This window comes from Halyomorpha halys, unplaced genomic scaffold, assembly GCF_000696795.3.
Source record: "Halyomorpha halys isolate HHAL.00 unplaced genomic scaffold, Hhal_1.1 Scaffold33.1, whole genome shotgun sequence".
Taxonomy (NCBI): domain Eukaryota; kingdom Metazoa; phylum Arthropoda; class Insecta; order Hemiptera; family Pentatomidae; genus Halyomorpha; species Halyomorpha halys.
The window spans coordinates 491,604-511,162 of NW_027109698.1; the positions used below are offsets into that span (position 1 = coordinate 491,604).

The 19,559-nt window shown below is 29.1% G+C and overlaps 1 protein-coding gene across 6 annotated transcripts in view; it reads left to right on the plus strand.

Annotated features, from left to right (window-relative positions):
* Positions 1-3,111: 3,111 nt before the first annotated feature.
* Positions 3,112-19,559, plus strand: part of kis (kismet) — a 95,568-nt gene continuing 79,120 nt past the window's right edge. For 2 of the 6 annotated variants that reach the window (XM_014428065.3, XM_014428106.3), the window contains exons 1-8: positions 3,115-3,632; positions 7,523-9,750; positions 10,839-10,970; positions 13,278-13,687; positions 14,507-14,686; positions 15,611-15,871; positions 16,533-16,659; positions 17,161-17,331. In XM_014428065.3, coding sequence (XP_014283551.1) covers positions 7,621-9,750; positions 10,839-10,970; positions 13,278-13,687; positions 14,507-14,686; positions 15,611-15,871; positions 16,533-16,659; positions 17,161-17,331 — 3,411 coding nt within the window. In that variant the 5' untranslated portion in view covers positions 3,115-3,632; positions 7,523-7,620. Of the gene's footprint in view, positions 3,633-7,522; positions 9,751-10,838; positions 10,971-13,277; positions 13,688-14,506; positions 14,687-15,610; positions 15,872-16,532; positions 16,660-17,160; positions 17,332-19,559 lie in introns of all 6 variants that reach the window. The other 4 variants (XM_014428084.3, XM_014428088.3, XM_014428096.3 and 1 more) reach the window with 4 other exon arrangements.

Below are 19,559 nucleotides of genomic sequence, written 5' to 3' on the forward strand. Positions count from 1 at the left end.
ATGTCTTCGATATCTCCATCTTACCTTCTCCACCTATAAGTGATTAAATTACCTTCATCACCAACTTCTTTTTTAAACCTGCAGACTCCACTTTGACTATAGTTGTACAGTACATGAGGGTGTCACTGGAGATCTCAAAGCAAAATTAAAAAGGTTGATTAACTACTTTATATCTTTCCTTGACACCTCTGTCACTAGATTTAAAAATAATTTAAGATGCTTGATTTTTTTATTTTATGTTTCTAATTTTTATTTAAAACTTGTAAATATGTATATAAACATTAGTTGTACTATATTCTTAATTATCTTTATTTCATTTTAGTTTTTTCTAAGAGTGTTGGCAATGGGTAGTTTCTCTACACGCATGTAACACTCAAATTTAACCAAGATAAGATTTACTAAATGTATTATAATGTACAGTTGTAAATAGCAATAAATAAATAAAAAAAAAAAAAGAAGTTTTTTCTTTTAATTTTTTAAAAAATTTTTATAAAGTTAGTTACCTTATGATTTATGATGTGATTGGTGGTTTTATTTTATTTTTTAAACGTTGTACTTAAATAAACATTAATTTTTTTTCCTTTTATCAGCCATTATTGTCTTATCTCCTCCTCATTTATTATTATCAGAGACATTTTATGATGTTTTGTTTCATTATTTTTATTTTTTTTAATGATGAGAAGTTTGACTGTGGATAATATGTATGAGGAGAAGATTGGGGCGTGGTCAGTGAAGAATACAAATAAATAAAAACTTATTTATTAGTACCAATGTTTTGGTCAGAATTTTTAGCCTTTATCAGGGATAAGAACAAAATAAAAGATAACAACCAATGAATAAAAGGATGTATAGAATGATTAGAAAATAAGAAAATAACTAACATTAAGGATACATAAATAGTGTTGACAGGCATGAATAGTTTAAGTATTATAAGAAAATAAAGCCTGTATGGGAAGAGTAATATTAAAATTAAGTAAGAGGAATGGGGGCTAAGAACAAAATACAAGATAACATCCAATGAATAAAAGGATATGTAGAATGATTAGAAAATAACTAACATTATGAATACATAAATAGTGTTGACAGGCATGAATAGTTTTAAGTATTATGAGAAAATAAAGGCTTTATGAAAAGAGTAATATTAAAGTTAAGTGAGAGGAATGAACAAATAATAAAATACAATGAAAATCTACTTAGTAAATATATAGGATTTTACATCTCTTCCAAGCAGGTTCATTGTTAACGTTTTATTCTCTTTTTTCTCATCTTTCTTTTTACACACTTCTTCTTCTCTATTCTTTTCTTATTTTTCCTTTCCCACGTTATTATTAGTTATGTTCACCACCTATTATTGTTGTCATATGTACTGATTACTTCTTCTGTCTTACTTAACTTTATATTTTGTTTCTTTATTCGAGTATTTTACTTACATATTTCATTAATTATATTTTTTCCTATAACTTTAATTTAAATTATTATTATTAAATTAAAATATTCATATTTAGTTGTTTTATTATTTGTTCCTTCATCTTACTTAATTTTAATATTATTCTTTTCATGCAGCCTTTATTTTCTCATAATGCTTAAACTATTCATGCCTGTCAACACATAATGTTAATTGTTTCCTTATTTTATATATCCTTTTATTCATGGGTTGTCATTTTGTTTTTTGTTCTTAGCCATGATGAAGGCTAGAAATTCTGGCTGTAACGTTCGCACTAATATACAAGTTTTACTTATTTATGTTCTTCACTGACTGCACTTCCAACCATCTTCTCATATTTATTTTTTTTTAATTCTATAAATAAAGAATATTATTATGTATCAGCTATGTTTGTATCATAAACTGTCTACTATACATATTTGAAGGAAACTTTTAGTTCTTAATTTTAATGCCAATTATGCTTCTTTACCTTTAATATTTAGTTTTAAAATATTACTATGAATTCTCAAATTATTTTCATAACTGATGTTATCACATAGTAAAAATAAAATTTTCATCATAAAGATTATTTTCTTGAGAAAAATTGTGGTATTGATAACCAACAGGTTTTACACCTTAATTTTAAAACAACCAACCAGCAAGCTGAAATCAGAAAAAAAAAATAGAGAAATAGGAAAATTGAATGAAATAAGTATCACAGTCAATCTCGGAAAGTCTATGAAAGATCAAAATTCATTTTTTATTTCTTCACAATACAAATGCTTTTATTCAATTATGTGACATTTATATATTTATTATTAGTAATATGTAGGCTAGTTTTTGAAGATTACATAGCAAACAACTGAATTATCTCAAATAAAAATCTTCATTTTTAGATATTGATACAATTTGTATGTTGCATTCTGTATAATTGCTATTATTAATTATCATTATAATTATCCAGAATAGGATAGTAGACATTAAAGTAAAAGTTTATATAGTATAATATTGATCATACATTTTTCTAAAAGTTTTTTCGATATTTCATGTTTTATTTTCTTGTTCTGAACCTTAGGTAGAATGTGAAAAAAATTATGTTTTTATATTTGATACAATAAAAAAACAAAACAAAATAAAAAACAGTTAATTAATTTTCAAAGTGTGTTGGGAAAATGTTTGGTAATGATGCATATTTTTTATATAATTAATATGAATTTGTATTTTTTTTTAGAACTGCTCCGTTGTTTATCTTAAACAAGTAATATTCCATTTAAAATTATGTCTTATTGACACATTCTTTAAGTTTTGTTTTATGTGATATATATCAGGATTTTTATGGAAACAAAATTGTTTTTAAATGAAATTATCATTATTTTGTGTTAGTTAGAATTACTTTAGAATGTTTTCGTAAGTTTTATATCTTTATGTGACATAGAACCATAGTGATTTAAAAATATGTTTCTTAAAACTCCTTTTAATTGATGTGATAGTTCAAGCTGAATGTAGATTTGAATTGGTTCCTTTTACCCGCCCATAGGTGCTACAAGCTGCTAAGCTATTTCATTGGTCAGGTCTACATCTTGTTTTTTAATCCTTTGTAGTAAGAAGGAATCTGATTGGTTGAGGGTTACACCAAGCAGGAGCAACATTGGTAGAAGGTATTATCCTAACCAATTAGATTGCAGCTCTTAAAGTAATTCCAGTGTTTTACACGATATTGTACGTAAGATGTGGGAAGGAGGATTTTGATAATTTTGCAATTGTTAATCTCTTCTTCCTATTTCAAATGAGTGAGTAATTTTAAAGATATTGCATGTCGCCTGTCAAAAGCTTTCAGTTTTGCGGATGGTATGACCAAACTACTGGCGTAGACCTACGTTTTATCGCGGAAGTATTGAGCGGATCTGTTCACCCAAGCCGAAAGAGGACATTTCGAATGGCGTTCGCAGAGTTCATTGTTCTCTAGGCCACTGAGTAATTATTGTTAATGACTACTTTATATATTGATTTATGTTGAAAGTGTGTTTATTAATCTATTTAGTAAAAATCAAGTTATTTAAGTGAAGTGGTCGGAAAAGTGTTGGCAGTTCACTATTTTTATATTTGGAATGAGGACTTTCAAATAGTAATTAACTGTGGTCAATAAAGCTGTTTCTAATAGGCTTCCAGAGCCTATTAACTTATGATGCATCATGACCTTTAAAACTTGGTAAAGTATTCAGTCCATTTTATGTATTATATAAATATTTTGACCTTATTACATCTATTTTTGTCCATATTCTTTTACTTTTCATTCAGCATTAAGTACACATACTTGTCTAAGCTTGCAGATCATTCATATTTATTTTTATGACAATTTGATTTTGCTATATGAGTGTTTGTTTATTTGTTTTTCGTGTGTTTATTGCCTGTAGCTTATTGGTTTTTGTTGTATACAGTTATTTCCACCTAGTTTCTTTAAGTATTAATGCACAGGATCCTACTTCATACTTGATTATGTCAATAAATTTGTTTGTTTGATTTAAATAATATTGCTGGAGGGCAACACAACACTTATGTTTTCTTGACAGTTTCATTCAGTTGTTGGATATAGGAGTTATTTAATGATTTCATTATATTTGGTTCCAGGTTAGTTTTTGATTTTTTGGACTGTTTCCTGCTAGTACATTTTGTCTCTGGTTTAGATTGGCATTGTTTTGTTCCTTTTATTTGGCTATTAAACTATAACCTGCTTATTTCTGTTTCTGTTTATATAAGGTGTAAAATAGGGTAATAACTAAGGTCTAATCTTTTTCAATGCTAGGAAATTACACATAACCTTTCAGATTTTTTATATTTGTTTGGGGTTTCCAATACTTACTTCATGTTCATTGTTGCATATTATGTGAATTTTGTTTGACTCTACCAATAGTATTGGTATTAATTGTTTGTTTTGCTTTGTACTGTATTTTATTTTTATTAATACTTGTTGATAATACATGGGACTTTCTTATTGGTTTATTGAGATCAATTGTTCTACTGTATTCATTCATGCAATATTTTTTATTTAAGACCTACTTCTAATGTAAATTAGTGCATAGTTAATGTTATATTGGTTAACTTAATACAATAAATGTCAATGTACAATATTACTGTTATTTTGGAACCTTACAATTAATGTTTGTATTTTTGTTACTTATGGAGCAATTCATTTTGAATTTTGTATATTTTCAATTAGTATGATGTGTTCCAAATTTTTTAATTATAGTTATACATTAACGTTATATATTGTTTTTTATTAAACTTCTGAATTATATTTAACTGGATACTAACCATCGATAGGTAGGTTGAGAAGGGAAAGGCTGTACAGATTATGTGTTAAAATCATAAGCGTATAGCTTTTCCCCTTTAAACCTGTCTTCTTACTTCAAGATAGCCTTCATGAGCTTCTATTACTACAATTTAATACATAATTATATTTTAAGTTTTATATAATTTGTGTCTCCAATATGGTTTAATTTATTTTGCTTAACCCTCCTTTAGTTGTAATTACTGAAAAAATATAGTTTTTGTTTTCATTAGCTTATTGTTTATATTTTCTATAATGGAAAATGTCATTTTATTATATATTTTTAGTTGTATTTAATTTTTATTTTATTGATATATTTCAAATTAGCTAATCGCTACAAATATTTGTAATTTAATATCTATTGTTTGTTTATGGCACTAAAATGAAAAATAAATTTCAAGTTAGGGAATTTAATTAATTTACATTATTAGTTGATGAAAAACATACACTTATTTTTTAAGTAAAAGTTTTTTGTTTCTTCAATTTCTTTTTGTTTGTTTCTTATTAGATTTGGTTATCCTCTTTTTAAAGGATTAGTGAGGGATATCAACAAGTTATGCTTTCATGTTATTGTTAATTAATTTGTTTTTATCATCTGAAATCAAACATGTTCTTGGTTAAACAATATGTATTTCAAACCCATTGAATCCTAACTAATTAAGCAAACTCAATTAATCAAATTATTGGTATTTTTGGATGATTTATTCAAACCTTGTGTCGAAGATGTTTTATAATTCAATTCTGCATCAGATATTTTATTAATTTCCTTCCTAATACTTTTTAGGATGAATATACATGTATTATTGTCATACCTAAATAGGCTGTATTTTTTAAATTTCTATTTAAATAATTAACTTTATATCTTATTGATTTAAATACACATCGTTTGTTTAATACTTGATATGGAAGAACAGTTTTACGACTAACCGTTAACTAAGGATGTGACCTGTCTAGGCCAGGATCACACTCAATCAGTAACTCATTTGTTTATTCCCACTACTGATTAGATGATCAGATACCAACTTTATAGAGGCTAGGTATGCCTCATGGTTGATCTAAGGCTGATATCACAGAATAAATAAATTATTTTCTTCAGCCATGTTCAAACCCAGACCAAGGATTCCAGTGTTCAGTATTGTCTTCAGTGTGTGTTTTAGGAGTGCAATGTTTAACTACATTATTTCATAATGTTTTACTTACAGTAACATCAATTTCATATGGTTATATAGGTTTTATTCATGGCTGTTTTTATTTATGGGAGAGAGGTTGTGAGCCTAGACCATCTCTTCTTTAAATTCAGAATGTTTTTCATCAGGAGTAGTAACAGATCTACTACTTTATATCAATATTAAGTTTTTTCAATTATTCATTTGCTGATATAGTTAGTTTTAGTTATTTGAATCATTCATTTGCTGATATACTGGCATAGTTCGTTGATATATGTCTATATGATAAACCTGATTTTATATAGAAAGAACCAATAGTTGGAAAGATAAAATTTAATACTTACTTCTATTAGAGAACTATGTATTTGGTTAGTTTTATATGTTTTTTTTTTTGGAAATAGATTATTATATGCAATATAGATTGATGACTTTTATTATAATATAATCATGTAAATTACAAGTGTTGATAAATATTACTAAAGAAGAATTGAACAGTTTTTGTTCTAGACTGTTTTTCCTTACTGTATAGAATGATGACTTCTATTGTAATTTAACAGTGAAAATTAAGATCATGGATGAAATAAAGAACAAAGAATCAAGTAGTATGTATATAAATACATATAAAAGGGAATGGTCGAATCTTTGACCACAATAAACTTTTGAATTACTGGACTGATTTACATGCTGGTTTTTCAAATCCTTTTCACTGTGGAAAGGTTTAAAGATAATGAAATCCCTGAATTCTTGAGTAGAATAAATGTTATATAGAAAATTAAGTATGTTTGGTTTGTAGTTCAGAGAATATAAGCTTTCTTCACTGTTATTGTACAACAATCGAATTGTCTGTATCCGAGGATTAAGAAAAAAGTATTACTGCTTCTAATAAGCTATATTATAATTTAGAAAAATTTAAAAAACATAATCTGGCTCTATGTAAAGTAGGTCAATAAATTTTGTTTTAAGAAAAGAGCATTTCATATTTGTTTTTAATGTCGTCTCAAAGTGCTAAGTACTATTTTTCAAAGAAATTAAAAATCAGAAATTTTTCCTTTTCACCATGGGAAGATTTAATGATACTAATTTTCACTCCTACACACACTATCATATGTCAACTGTTTCAATATAGTACTAATATACTTAAGTAGTACTAATATACTGAAGTGGTTCATCTCTTTTCGAAGCATCAGAATAAAATTTAATGATTCCCCTATGGGTTTCTTTAGGTGCTAAAAATGAATATCATCTCATGTATTGGCTCAATCATATATCGTTACATCCAATTATATAAAAAAAGTAGTACCAATTGTCTACCATGAGATAAATGCTTACGGAACACCTTTTAGGGGACAAAAAGTAGGACATTACTGCCAGGGTTAGGGTATATTCGAATAAATATACTATTGATACTATATAAGTATTGATTAAGAATTCATGTGGGTAAGATATTAGATTTTAGGCAGGTTTTAAATGAGTTTATTTCTTTTTTTTTTCTTTTTATTTTTTTCAATCTTTTTATTTATTAATATCATTATAGTTCTTACATTATTGACTTAGTATTCCATTTATTTCAATTAGATAATAATAATTTTTTTTTTTTAATTTCAGATGGAACGAATTAAATAAAGAATAAGTGCAATGCAGGAAACTGGGTTGAGGAAATCTCAGCTCAGTAGGGGACAAAGATTGATTGTGTAACCTTCAAGATGGACTCATATGATCTATTTGGCGAGGATGTTGGGGGAGGAATGCTTGATGGTTTACCTGATCTTGGGTCTGAGAATTTTGAACCTTCGCCTCAAACCAGAGATCCTCAGCCGAATCCATCACAATACTCTTATGCCCATCAAATGGGCGACATCCATCAGGAATCTCCTTTACAAAAGTTAGCATCGTTTGGTGGAGAATTCGCATCAAACCATATGGATCCTGGAGGACAAATATTTCATGGAAATCATACAGGTTACCATGGTGAGCATCCACGCGCCATTCATCCGAACAGTTCGTCATCTAATTATAACAGAAATATAATGCCTCAGCATGATATAAGGAGACCTCCTAATTCTCAATATGGTTCATATAATGTTCCTGATAACATGTACTCGATGGACCAAAACCAAGGAATACAAGATTGGGGTAGTGGGCATTTTCCTCCTTCAGTAAGGCACTATAATGTACAACCTAATCAATATCGCCAATCGATGAACTATCCTCACCAACAGGAACTAGGTAACCAGAAATTAAATCAGAGTTATCCTGCTGGTCAACAAGGTTTGATAAATCCTATGATGCATCAAAGCATGGGAAATACGTATCAGAGAAATCAGCAACATTATTCTCAAAGTATGGTTTATCCCAGTTCTACAGGAAATTATGGGGGCTACAGCAGTGGTACCATGCATCAGCAGTCTCAACCTCGACTACCTCATCACATGCAATATTCTTCTCAAAGTCAGCAAATGATTACTGATCTTAACACTCCATCTCAAACCAGCTACAACATGCAATCACATCCTGGAACAATAGGTGCACATCAGGGTTTTCAGCAAGGTATGCCTAGACCTATTGGTGTTGAGGTAGCCAACGCTGCACAGGGCCAATATTCTAAAAATCATTCCCAAGGCAGCAGTCCACAGTACAGAGCTCCTTTTCCGCAGTTATCTCCTCAGATGTCTCCTAGACAACAAATGTCACCCAGGCCACAGATGTCTCCAAGACCGGTAATGTCACCTGCTAAACCTAATAGTAACATATCGCCACACCCCCATCCTCAGCAAACTTCAACTGTTTCTCCTAGGCCACCTACGGCACTGACGCCCAAGACAAATACTTCACCAGTTGCTTACTCTCAACAAAGCACATTGCAACAACTTGAGCAAATGGTTATGCCACAAGTTACAGCTGCGAGCACAGCTGTCAGTTCTGAGTTTTCTAATTACAGGAATCAGCAATGGCAACAAACTTCAAGACAACCTCCTTTAAATGGAGGAATTGGAATCGGAGATCAAGTGACCCCATTTTCAAATATGCAGCATACTCCAGAGGATAGACAGCCAGAATTAAAACCTATCAGCTCTACGAATAAAATACAGTCAGATAATATGTTAGCATCTAAAAGTGAAATACCTAATGCCAATGGAAATATTGAGTTTCAGACTCATCTCAACAGAGATAAATTTGCTAATCCTACTTTGCCTTCTGTAATTAATACTGAAGCATTAGATATTCCAACTATACCGCCTCAGATCCCTAAAACTCCTCCTGATCAAACTAGTGGGCAAACTAACATGGGGTATGTTGAAAGTTTTCAAAATGGTACCAAAATTGATGATATCATTCATAGCAACACTGCTTCCACCAATCAGGAACCTCTTAGTTCTGAAAATATACAAACACAAAAGCACTCTCCAGTTCCTCATTCATCTCCTCAGCAAAGTTCATTTTCACAGGTTGACTTAGTTGTACAGTCTCAACAGACTGTTTCAGCTGTAACAACTTCTACTGTTACCCCTCCTCTGGTTTCTCATTCAGCTGTTCCTTCCACTCAAAGGGCTCCTTCAGCAACTCAAATGAACTCTTCACAACCTCAATTACAACAAATACCTGCTTTACCCAGTTCAGAAGATGGTGTTCCTCTCTCTCCAAATCTTAACTGCCATACTATTTCGGGACCAGCCTCTAATAGTATACTCTCACAACAGCCTTCTTATAATAATGATCCAGTTTCAAGAACATCTTATCAGCCTCCAATCAGTCATCAGCAAGAAATGGCTGCATTACAGCAGCAATTGCAAGAAATATTTTGTATGCCTCCAGCTCCAGAGAATCAAGTCAGGGTAATTTTTCAAGTTTTTTTCAGTTCTTTGATAAATATAATCTAAATTAAATCATATCTGTATTGCTATAACCCATGAAGGGTCAGGGGTACCTGTAAGGAAGTACTGTACTAGACCAATAGTTTTGCGAGGAGGTGATTTGGTCAGAATCACGATTGAATAAATATATTTAAGCTAGTTAACTCAAATTTAAAAGGAAAGAAAATTATTTAACTTACTTAGTACTGAACTAGACCAATAGTTTTGCGAGGAGGTGATTTGGTCAGAATCACGATCGAATAAATATATTTAAGCTAGTTAACTCAAATTTAAAAGGAAAGAAAATTATTTAACTTACTTAGTACTGAACTTAGCATAGTCTAAATAAAAGAGGATAGGCTTTTGGACATTTTGATCTACATATTTTGCTAATATTTTATTTTAGATACTAAGGTTTAAGTAAAGAAAATTTGAGATACATGGATAAATTTGAATGTATTTATGTATATAGTAGTAACAACTTAAAAATTTTCTGTATTGTAGAATTTTTTACAAGATTTATGTATCATAATACAAAATTAAGGATTAGAAAAAAAATCTTATGCATCCACTCATACGACTTATGTTACTGTTTTGGTTACAAATTGTTTGCAGTATCTTCACTAACATTGTTTTGATTAAGATTTTGTTATTTTCAAATCAAATTTTGTCAACAATATAAATCTGGAATGCTTTCAAACATGTATAGATTTGAGTTATTAAAAAAAATAAAGGAAATGAATTTCCTCGGGAACTTATATAGAATTTGTTTAAAAATCCAAGTGGGTACAAAATCCAGTATTTTCCTAATACTGGTTGAATTTAAATTGTTTTTGTATTTGCTTTACTGAGGATTTAGATTTTTTATTGATGAATCTATGAACATCTCCTTTAATCAGCCTTTTATTACCCAAATACAGTACAGAATCATTCACGTTCCTACATTAATCTCAAACAATTAAAAAAAAAATTGTATCATTTTATGATTCTAAATTTAAAAGCTTTGATGCTCATAACTTAATTTGGTATGTTACTAGTTACCTGTAATTTATGCTTCGAGATATTTTCAGATAGGACATCTGCAAGAGAAAATAAAAATGTTACAACACCATGATGCCAATGATAAATGTGTTGGTGGAAGTCATTGCTTACTTCAAAGTCCTGTATGGCACAACCCTCCAAACATCGATTCAATGATTCAGGTATTTTGTTTTTTATTGATAATTTAACCATATTATTTCATGTTCGTTTTTTTTTTTTTTTTTTTTTCATTGATAAACTAAAAACACTGTATATGCAATTTGATCATTACTTTCTGACCTTTAATGGAGAAGAACACAACTTTTAATGACTGTTGATTCCAATGAAACTTAGTTGAGATGCATGTTTTTATTGACCGACCAAAAAATACATTGATTATAGGTGGTTACCTTTTGGGAAGAGCCCAGCTTCATTCTGAACAAAAGTAGAGATTTTTTTACTTTGAAAAAAATTCAAAATCTCATTTACTTACTCTCTATCCTTATTACTTGGTATCCATAGACAATATTATGGAAGTGATGGCATGGTATCAGCTCCAAAGGGCTTGTATAGTTGACATGACTGTGAATTTCTTTCAAATTATTGAAGAAATTTGATTTGTACTAATGTTATTTGAAATATATTATATCTTAGGTTTATTATTTCTCACAGGGCATGGGGGCTTTCAGATTATACTTAATGGGTTTGGGAATGATATGGACTTCATATTCCCTAGCTGCGGTGTCCTGGAGTCAGCTAAGCACATCATCATAAACTGTATTGCCTTTGAAATACTGAGGGCCAAATTGCTGTGGGATACCAGACTCTTGTGTTTTCCTCTGAGAACCATTTTCTCAGTTAGTCACTGAGAAAAACTACTCATGCTACAAAAGATTTTTTGTACGGATGTGGGGTGAATCTACTTCAATTTTGGATGAGGAAAACCTCCTCAAAGGAGGTTCAGAAGCAGATGGAAACTAGAGAAGAAATAGTACTTGTAGTAATAGATAAATAGTAATAGAACTTGTAGAGTTCATTTAGAGCTTTATTACTTGTTAAAAAGTTAAAATGCTCTCAACACATACAGGAGATAATCTAATTGAAGAATTCTTTAGTGGATTTATTCTATATTTTTTGTCATTTCCACGGAATGACTGATTATTTGAGTGACAGGAAAATTGCCAACTTTCAGAAAACACCTTAATAAAAGAAAGAGGCTGATGAATAGAGAAAGGGTTTGAAAGTGTAAGATCATGCAAAGCAAAAGACCTGCTAATTACAATGGAAAATTCGCAATAGGTACATTTTATACTCTAGCATGATTACTGAAAGGTTAAGACAAAGTGCAAGATAAGATATTAGTAATTTGTAAGTCTGGATATTTGGTAATCTGGTAATTCATATGCCCATCTTTGGTAGCCTAGTAATCCATATTTGGTAGCCAATATTTTTACTTGGTTGCCTGATAATTCATATATATGGATATTTCATACATATTTATACTTCCTATGAAGATCTCTTTGATTAATAAAAACAATGTAATTTGGTTCCCTCAATAATTCAGATAATTCTTCATCCCTGCTACCACCACTATGACTAGTCTTAACATTCTTCTCTTAACCATCACAAGATTGTTAAACTAACAAGAAAAAAATTGAAAGGGTATCCTCTATTTAATTTTTTATAGGCCTATTTCAGTTAATTTACACATTTAAAGAGAAGGGGTGTTTGTCGCTTTTTTGAAATTATGCTGCACCAAAGAGATAAAAAAAGAGAAGTTAGAGCATCAATGTGCTAGTTGGAGCACAACCCCATAGTCTGTTTGATGTCCTTACTTATACTGTGTTAATACTTAAAAGATAATACCATTGGATTTCTCCAATAACATCTGAAGTCAGAAGTTTATGTTACGTGTAAATGCTGATATTCATCACACACCAGATACCTACATGTACACTGTGACTATTCACAGTTTTATACTAAACAAAACAAATATTAATTAAATATTGCTGGCTGTACATGGTGGACTGGATAACAAATGAATCATCAAAAAGGTATTCGGTACTACTGTACTAGGTAGTACTGGACAGTAAATGATAAGGGTTATACCAAGATGTAGTTGGGAGGGTTGTGTTACAAATGATTCTTATCAGTTATTGTCAAGGTTAAAGAGAAAAGGGTGGTAAAAGAATAAAAAAGTATCTGGGAAAAACTGTTGATCCACATCTTTTTATTGTAGTTGAATGTTTTTAATTTTCTTTTTATTCCATATCATTTCTCAAATTCATTGAAAGCTCATTGTGTTGAAAAATCACTATTGGAAAAATGATTCATACTAGAAAATGTATTAATAATAATCTGGTTTTCGTAACAGGCCTCTTAGAAAATGAGAGCTATCAGTTCCTTCTGAGCTGTTAACTTAACAAGTTAAGATTTGATAGATTTAGTCCTTATTAGTGTATTAAAGTTTTTTATTGATTTGTTGACAGTTGGGAAGTACCACTCCAAATCGTGGTAAGGGACGCAATAGGGGAGGTAGTAACACACCAAAAGCTAGAAAACCTCGAAAGAAAACTGATCCTGAATCATCAGCATTTGATCCTGCTGTTGAAGAGCCTCCACAATTGCCTCTTGAAGCATCTGTTCCACCTTCTTTACTGGAACCACCTGAACAGCCCCCCATGTTGATTGCTGAAGAACCGCCTCATGTTCCTTCAGAACCTTCTCCAGACCAAGAGCCAGAAGATATTGAGGATCAACCACCTCCTCCTCCCCCACCTCCACCCCCTCCGCCAGAACAGTCCAGCCAGGTTGAAGATAACAGTATTTTTAATTTTACAGAAGATGAAGAACCCCCTCCTCCACTACACGGAACTGATGCTGACAAAAAGAAAGTTAGGTATGCATTCTGTGGGTCTTTGATTTAATTTTTATTTATTGTAAATTTTATCGTTTTTACCCATAAAAAGAGTTTTTAACTAATTCATTCAAGAATGATGTTTGAGGTTATTTATGCATGTCTACTTTAATTTCAAGTATTTACTAAATCTCTTTTAAAATTAAAATATACTTTTTAATTGCATATTTTAATACTTTTTTTATTATTATTACTTTAATTATTTTAATGCTTAAAAATATATTCTTCAGTAATTATTTATTTTTTAACATGTTGATTTTCATTCTTGAGGAAATAATGATCCATTCTGTAGCTATACTCAGTTCTCGTTATTCTCCTTAAAATTGTTTAAGAAATAATTATTATTTTTAAATAATTCTAAAATAAGTTTCATAAAATTAAATTCTCTACAAAATGATCAATTATTGGTCTAGACTCATAGTTACTTTAATTTTATTTACTACTTAATTTGTGTGACATTGTTAATTGTTATATATTTGTTTAGCTTATCTTATTATGTTATTTCTTTTTCTCCTAAGTTATCTGTTGTTATTTTCTGAAATATTGTTAATTTCTGAAAAAAAAATTTCTCCCTGTTTTTATACTTTTTTTAATTGTATAAATGTATACATTTTTTTTTTTACAATTTTATTGCATTTATGATATAATTACTTCATATTTTATTGTTACTAGCTTTAGACTTTGTTGTTTCATTTCCTTTAGAAGGGTATAATTTAGAAATACTAATGATTTTTCTAACAATTAAGTTTTATTATTTGACATTTTATTATGTAGGTATTTATCCTATATGTTTTTTATTAGGAAACCACGTGTTCCTAAAAAGCCTAAGGAAGCGAAAATACCAAAGGAGCCTAAACCTCCTAAAACTCCAAAAACACCAAAGTCTCCTAGAACTCCTAAAACACCCAAAGTAAAGAAAAAGAAAAATGAATCTCAAAGTTCTACTGAATCTCCTGAGGAACCTGGAGTAAAAGGAAAAAAGTGAGCAATTAAAATTTATCTTTTAAATGATTCTCATTAATTTAAGAGTTGTTAAAAAAAAGTTTTGTTACAGTTTTAATATTATTATAACCTATAAACCAAACATTCCTTCATTTATTATATTTGTTAGTATTCAACTCTTAGAGAGACACCTAATTTGTGACCATCAATTAAATTAATTTGTCCAGTCATAGCGATTCTATTACGGATAAAATATATTCCATATATAGATAGGTAAATGAAATTTAAAATTTGATTGTTTTCAAAAGAAGAAAATCCTGGATTTTACTTTAAAAATTTTACTTGGAAAATTTACATTTTCCTCTTTTTTCCTTTTCCTCTTCCTTCTTTTTATATTTTTCCTCCAAACCTTTTTTTTTCTGTGTTATTACCTACTATTTTATATTTTCCCTGCCGCTATAGATTACACCCATTTTTGTTTTTATTTTTAGCAATGAATTGTATACTTATATAAGGTGTTAGGATATTTTTATTTATATATGAAATTTATTTAAGGTTGTTAAAATTTAAAGGCTAAATTATTTTATTAATTTTAATTAATAAACATCATGTCCTACGTTTTGACTGATATGCTATCCTCTGAATCAAAAATTTCATTTGCACATTCCAATACAAACTCATAGATTTAACTGATGGCGTATTAGCAGAAATGTAAAAATTTTTGTTTATTGATTAAAATTGGTAAAATAATTTTATCTTTAATTTTTTTTTTTTTATTCTTGGTAGTGAAGTCAACAATTCTGTGTAAATTCTAACTTTTTTAATGTAAATATGGTTAGTTATTGCAAATAATAACACCTGAAAAACTTGATTTTAATTTGTCATAATTAAAAATTATATATATTTGAGGTATTGATCGGCCTCTTTTAAGAACATTTGAAATTCATTTTTTTTTTTTTAAAGGGGACGTAAAAAGTTGAGCAGTGAAGGTGAAGAGAACCTTCCTCAAGAGAGTACATTGCTTGATAATTCCAGTAACAACGATCAAACAACTACTGATGAAACTGTGGAGATTGGATTATCTGGAGAATCTGAAATAAAACCTTCTACTGAAGATTCAGCTCCTTTAGATGTAGAGCAAGAAGATGTAATAAATAAAGTAGTAACTAAAAAAGGGAAAAAAGAAAAAAAGACACCTAAAGCTAGATCGAGACCAAATTCTAAGTAAGTAAATCGTATTTTGTTCTAAATAAAAAACGAATATGTATATATTTAGAATTTTTAATTTTTTATCTTTATTTTTCTTAATGCAGTAAGTTAGAGTTATTTTATATAGTTAATTTGTTTAGAGTAATGGATAACTTGTGAAAGACTACAAAATGATAATTAAAATTTTCCACTAAGGGGGGTCAATTTATGAAACTAGAATCCTCAGGTATCAAAGATAAATTGTGATACCACAGGGTAGTATATAGTAAGGAGAAGAGTGATACTTTACAAAATATTTGATAGTATTTTATTTCATTGCATCCAATTCAGTAACGGTTTAGCCATTTTTGTTAAAATTATAACCATTAACTGTCAATAATAGAGGTCCCATATTTGAAGCATCTTTAAACATTGGTAAAATGTAAAAAAAAAAAAAAAATAGCTAAATATACAATTTTTTTGAGAGGGGGGAGAAAGGACAGTATTTATTCCAGTTTATATTTGTTAAGGTGAATGTAATGTACACATAATTTTTTTTGTATTCATTTTCTCTTTGACCTTTGACCAGCCTCTTCATATATTATGATTCTTCCGATATTTTATTGTTTTGGAATGATTTTATTGTTGATTTGTGTTTTTTAAAATAAAACTCTTACCATATTTTTCATTATTTTAGAAATGTAAAGAGAGGGAAGAAATCTAAACCTGGACAAAATCAGTTATTGGGAGAAGAAGGAAGCTCTGAAATATCCCCTGACGCAGCAACAGGAGCAGCTGCTGCTTCTATTGTTGATGACAGCAATGTAAGTTATAGTTTTCTAGTTGTTTTTAAATTTCTTTTATGACAATTATTTTATTTCTCTTCTGATATTATTTAAAAGTATTATTTCTTAGTGAAGATCCAATGAGGGAATTATTTCTGTGGTTTGTTTTAAATTGTTTTTACAATGTTAAGTATGTTATTAAAAATTAAATTGTAAGAATGTGTTTTCTGAACATAACTACTCAGTTTGTTGTTGCAAAATTCAATCGCCAATTACAATACTAATTAATGTTTAAGCACCTTTTAAATGATTGAGAAAGAAGATGCTATTTTATTTTTAAATTTTTTATGTCAAAAGTGTGGAAAAATGTTTTATTTAATTAATGATGGTTTATTATTGAAAAATGGTTCTTGGAGTTGGTTTCCTACTAAAGAATTCAGAAGTTCGGTATAATAATTTGTAATTATTTTTGTTTTGTTTTAATTTGGTCAGTAATACTTCTTGTTTTTATATTGATTTTGTTTATTGTTAATTTAAAAGAAACGCCGCTCTGCTCGAAACACTCAAAGAAAGAAATATGTGGATGATATAATGCTCTCAATTTCTGATGAAGAAAGTGGAAAATCTGGCTCTCCTAAATTGGATACTCTTAAGAATTCTCCTGACAGCGCATCAACTGATCCAGCGGTGAAACCTAATTTTGTTTATATTGTATGTCTTATGTATTTAATTAACGAACCGCGCTAAGTTTTAACTAAAGTGAAATATATGATTTAATTCTAATTGCATGCTTTTTATTTGTAATTAACACTTAGAATTGATAATTCTCACATAGCAAGTTTCTTTAACAAGTAAAGTTTTGTTCCATTGCCATTCATTTTGTTAGATTTTAAAAATATGTTTTAGATGCTTTATTTAAAGGTTGCTTTTAAATCTGTGTTTGATAAACTTATTACAAAATAAGCATTTATAAATTACATACTTCAAAGTTTCCTATTTCCTGTAAGAAATCCAAAACCAAGTTTATTAACATGATTTTTCTTTTGATTTGAACAGATTATAATTTAAGTAGGAAAAGTTATGGTGTAGTTATATTGGGATTAGTTATTAAATATGATGGCTAATTTAAACATCATTTTATTTTAACAATTTTTGTTTAAAATATTCATAACACAGCGTTTTTTCATGGTTGTAGTCATCTTAAGGCGAACTGCCATATCTCTTCTCAATTTCACACTTGAGGTTTTGTGGCTAAACTTAGAGCTACTCAATTTACCTTTTCCAGAGAATTGGTAGATATTCCTTGAACACCAGAAAAGGTTTTGCAGGGTGGGAGGGTGTGAGAGAAACTCATTTCCACTCAACTTTGTTTATTATTGTCATTAATGTACCTGTTATTATAAAAAAAAAATAATCCCCTTGTTTGGAAGTTTAATCAGTGTAATAAACATTAGTTTTGTTTTTAAGGACGCTGAATCCAAGTTTCTTTCCGTATTTTTTATTGTATATGAGTTTATGGAATTATTATTACAAGTTTTCTTTAATATTGGGATTACTGATGTTCAAATTCTGATTTTATGCTTCGATTAACGAATTACACTTTTCAAGGTTTCTTGCGTATAGAAATTATTAATTAGTTTTTTAAGTTTGTGAATAGGTGATTTTTTTATTATTTGGCAATGAAATTTTTTTTTTTACTATTTTACCAAGTTTCTTCAGTATCCATTATTATGATTTCTAGTGTTTTATTGCTATTTTAGAATTCCCTCCAGAAATTTTGTTATGAATTATTCTTAATATTACAATCTTATATTTGTTAAGGAGATATCTATAAGTTAAAATCGTTGCTGATTAATAATTTTCATATTAAATTATCAAATATTAACCCTCGGCACTCAAGTTTTTTTTCATTCATATTACCAATGTTATAATTCACAAGCCGTGACCGTCATTTGCTACCAAAAGCAAAAATCTTATACGCAACAGTTTTTACAATTTGTCTTTGTCCTTATAGCTGAAAACTATTTGGATTGTCTCTATAGCGGATCCCTCAAGTTCGAAGACAAATTTTAAATTGCTCTGCTCTAGAGCCCTCAAGTGCAAAGGGTTAATATTTTTATTTTTAAATTGCAAAGGTTATAATAGAAGTGGAATGTTACAACTGGTCTGAAAATGCTAGATTGTAATTTTAGAAGTAATTAAATTCTGTATGTATTAACAAAAAAATTTTAAATCGAACTAATAATAGCAAAGGTACTGTGCATTAAACTTGCTACCATATTTTTAAAGAGTATTTTGTGCTGTTCTCTTTTAAACTTGTTATTTTATTTCTAGTTCTTCAATTAACCTGAAACTATATATTTCCCTCAAAATTTAAGTTGCTCATTTAAAGGATAATTTAATTACCTTCTAAACTTAACTGCGAGGCCAATATTAACAAAGATACAGTAAACAATATTTGAAATGAACTTTAAGATAAAAAAATTGTTTGAATTGAAACACCCGACATTTTCGTTTTTTATTTACTGACTCAATAATTCATTAATTTAACAGTTTTTTGTTCCATTTAACAAATTTATGATTGGATATTATCGTGTTGAAACTAAAACTGATTTCTATTTATGAATTCTTGGTCACATCATAAATTCATCATAACTTATCTCTATAAAGTCAATTCATTGTAACTGATCGCTATTAAGTCAAATCTGAATCACCTGGTTAGACCTTCCTGATTGAGTTGAGATATGCCTTTATGATTATGAAATAGAGAGCATCATTTTTTTTTTATTATCCTTGCTAATTGATTTGTACAAAAGACTGATTGCTGTTTGAGAGTTATATCTATGTTTTAGTGTTTCTGCAATCTATTCACTTTTCATTGCTGGTAACAGTTTGTTGATTTTAAGCATATTTTACCTTCATAACTTACATTAACTTTT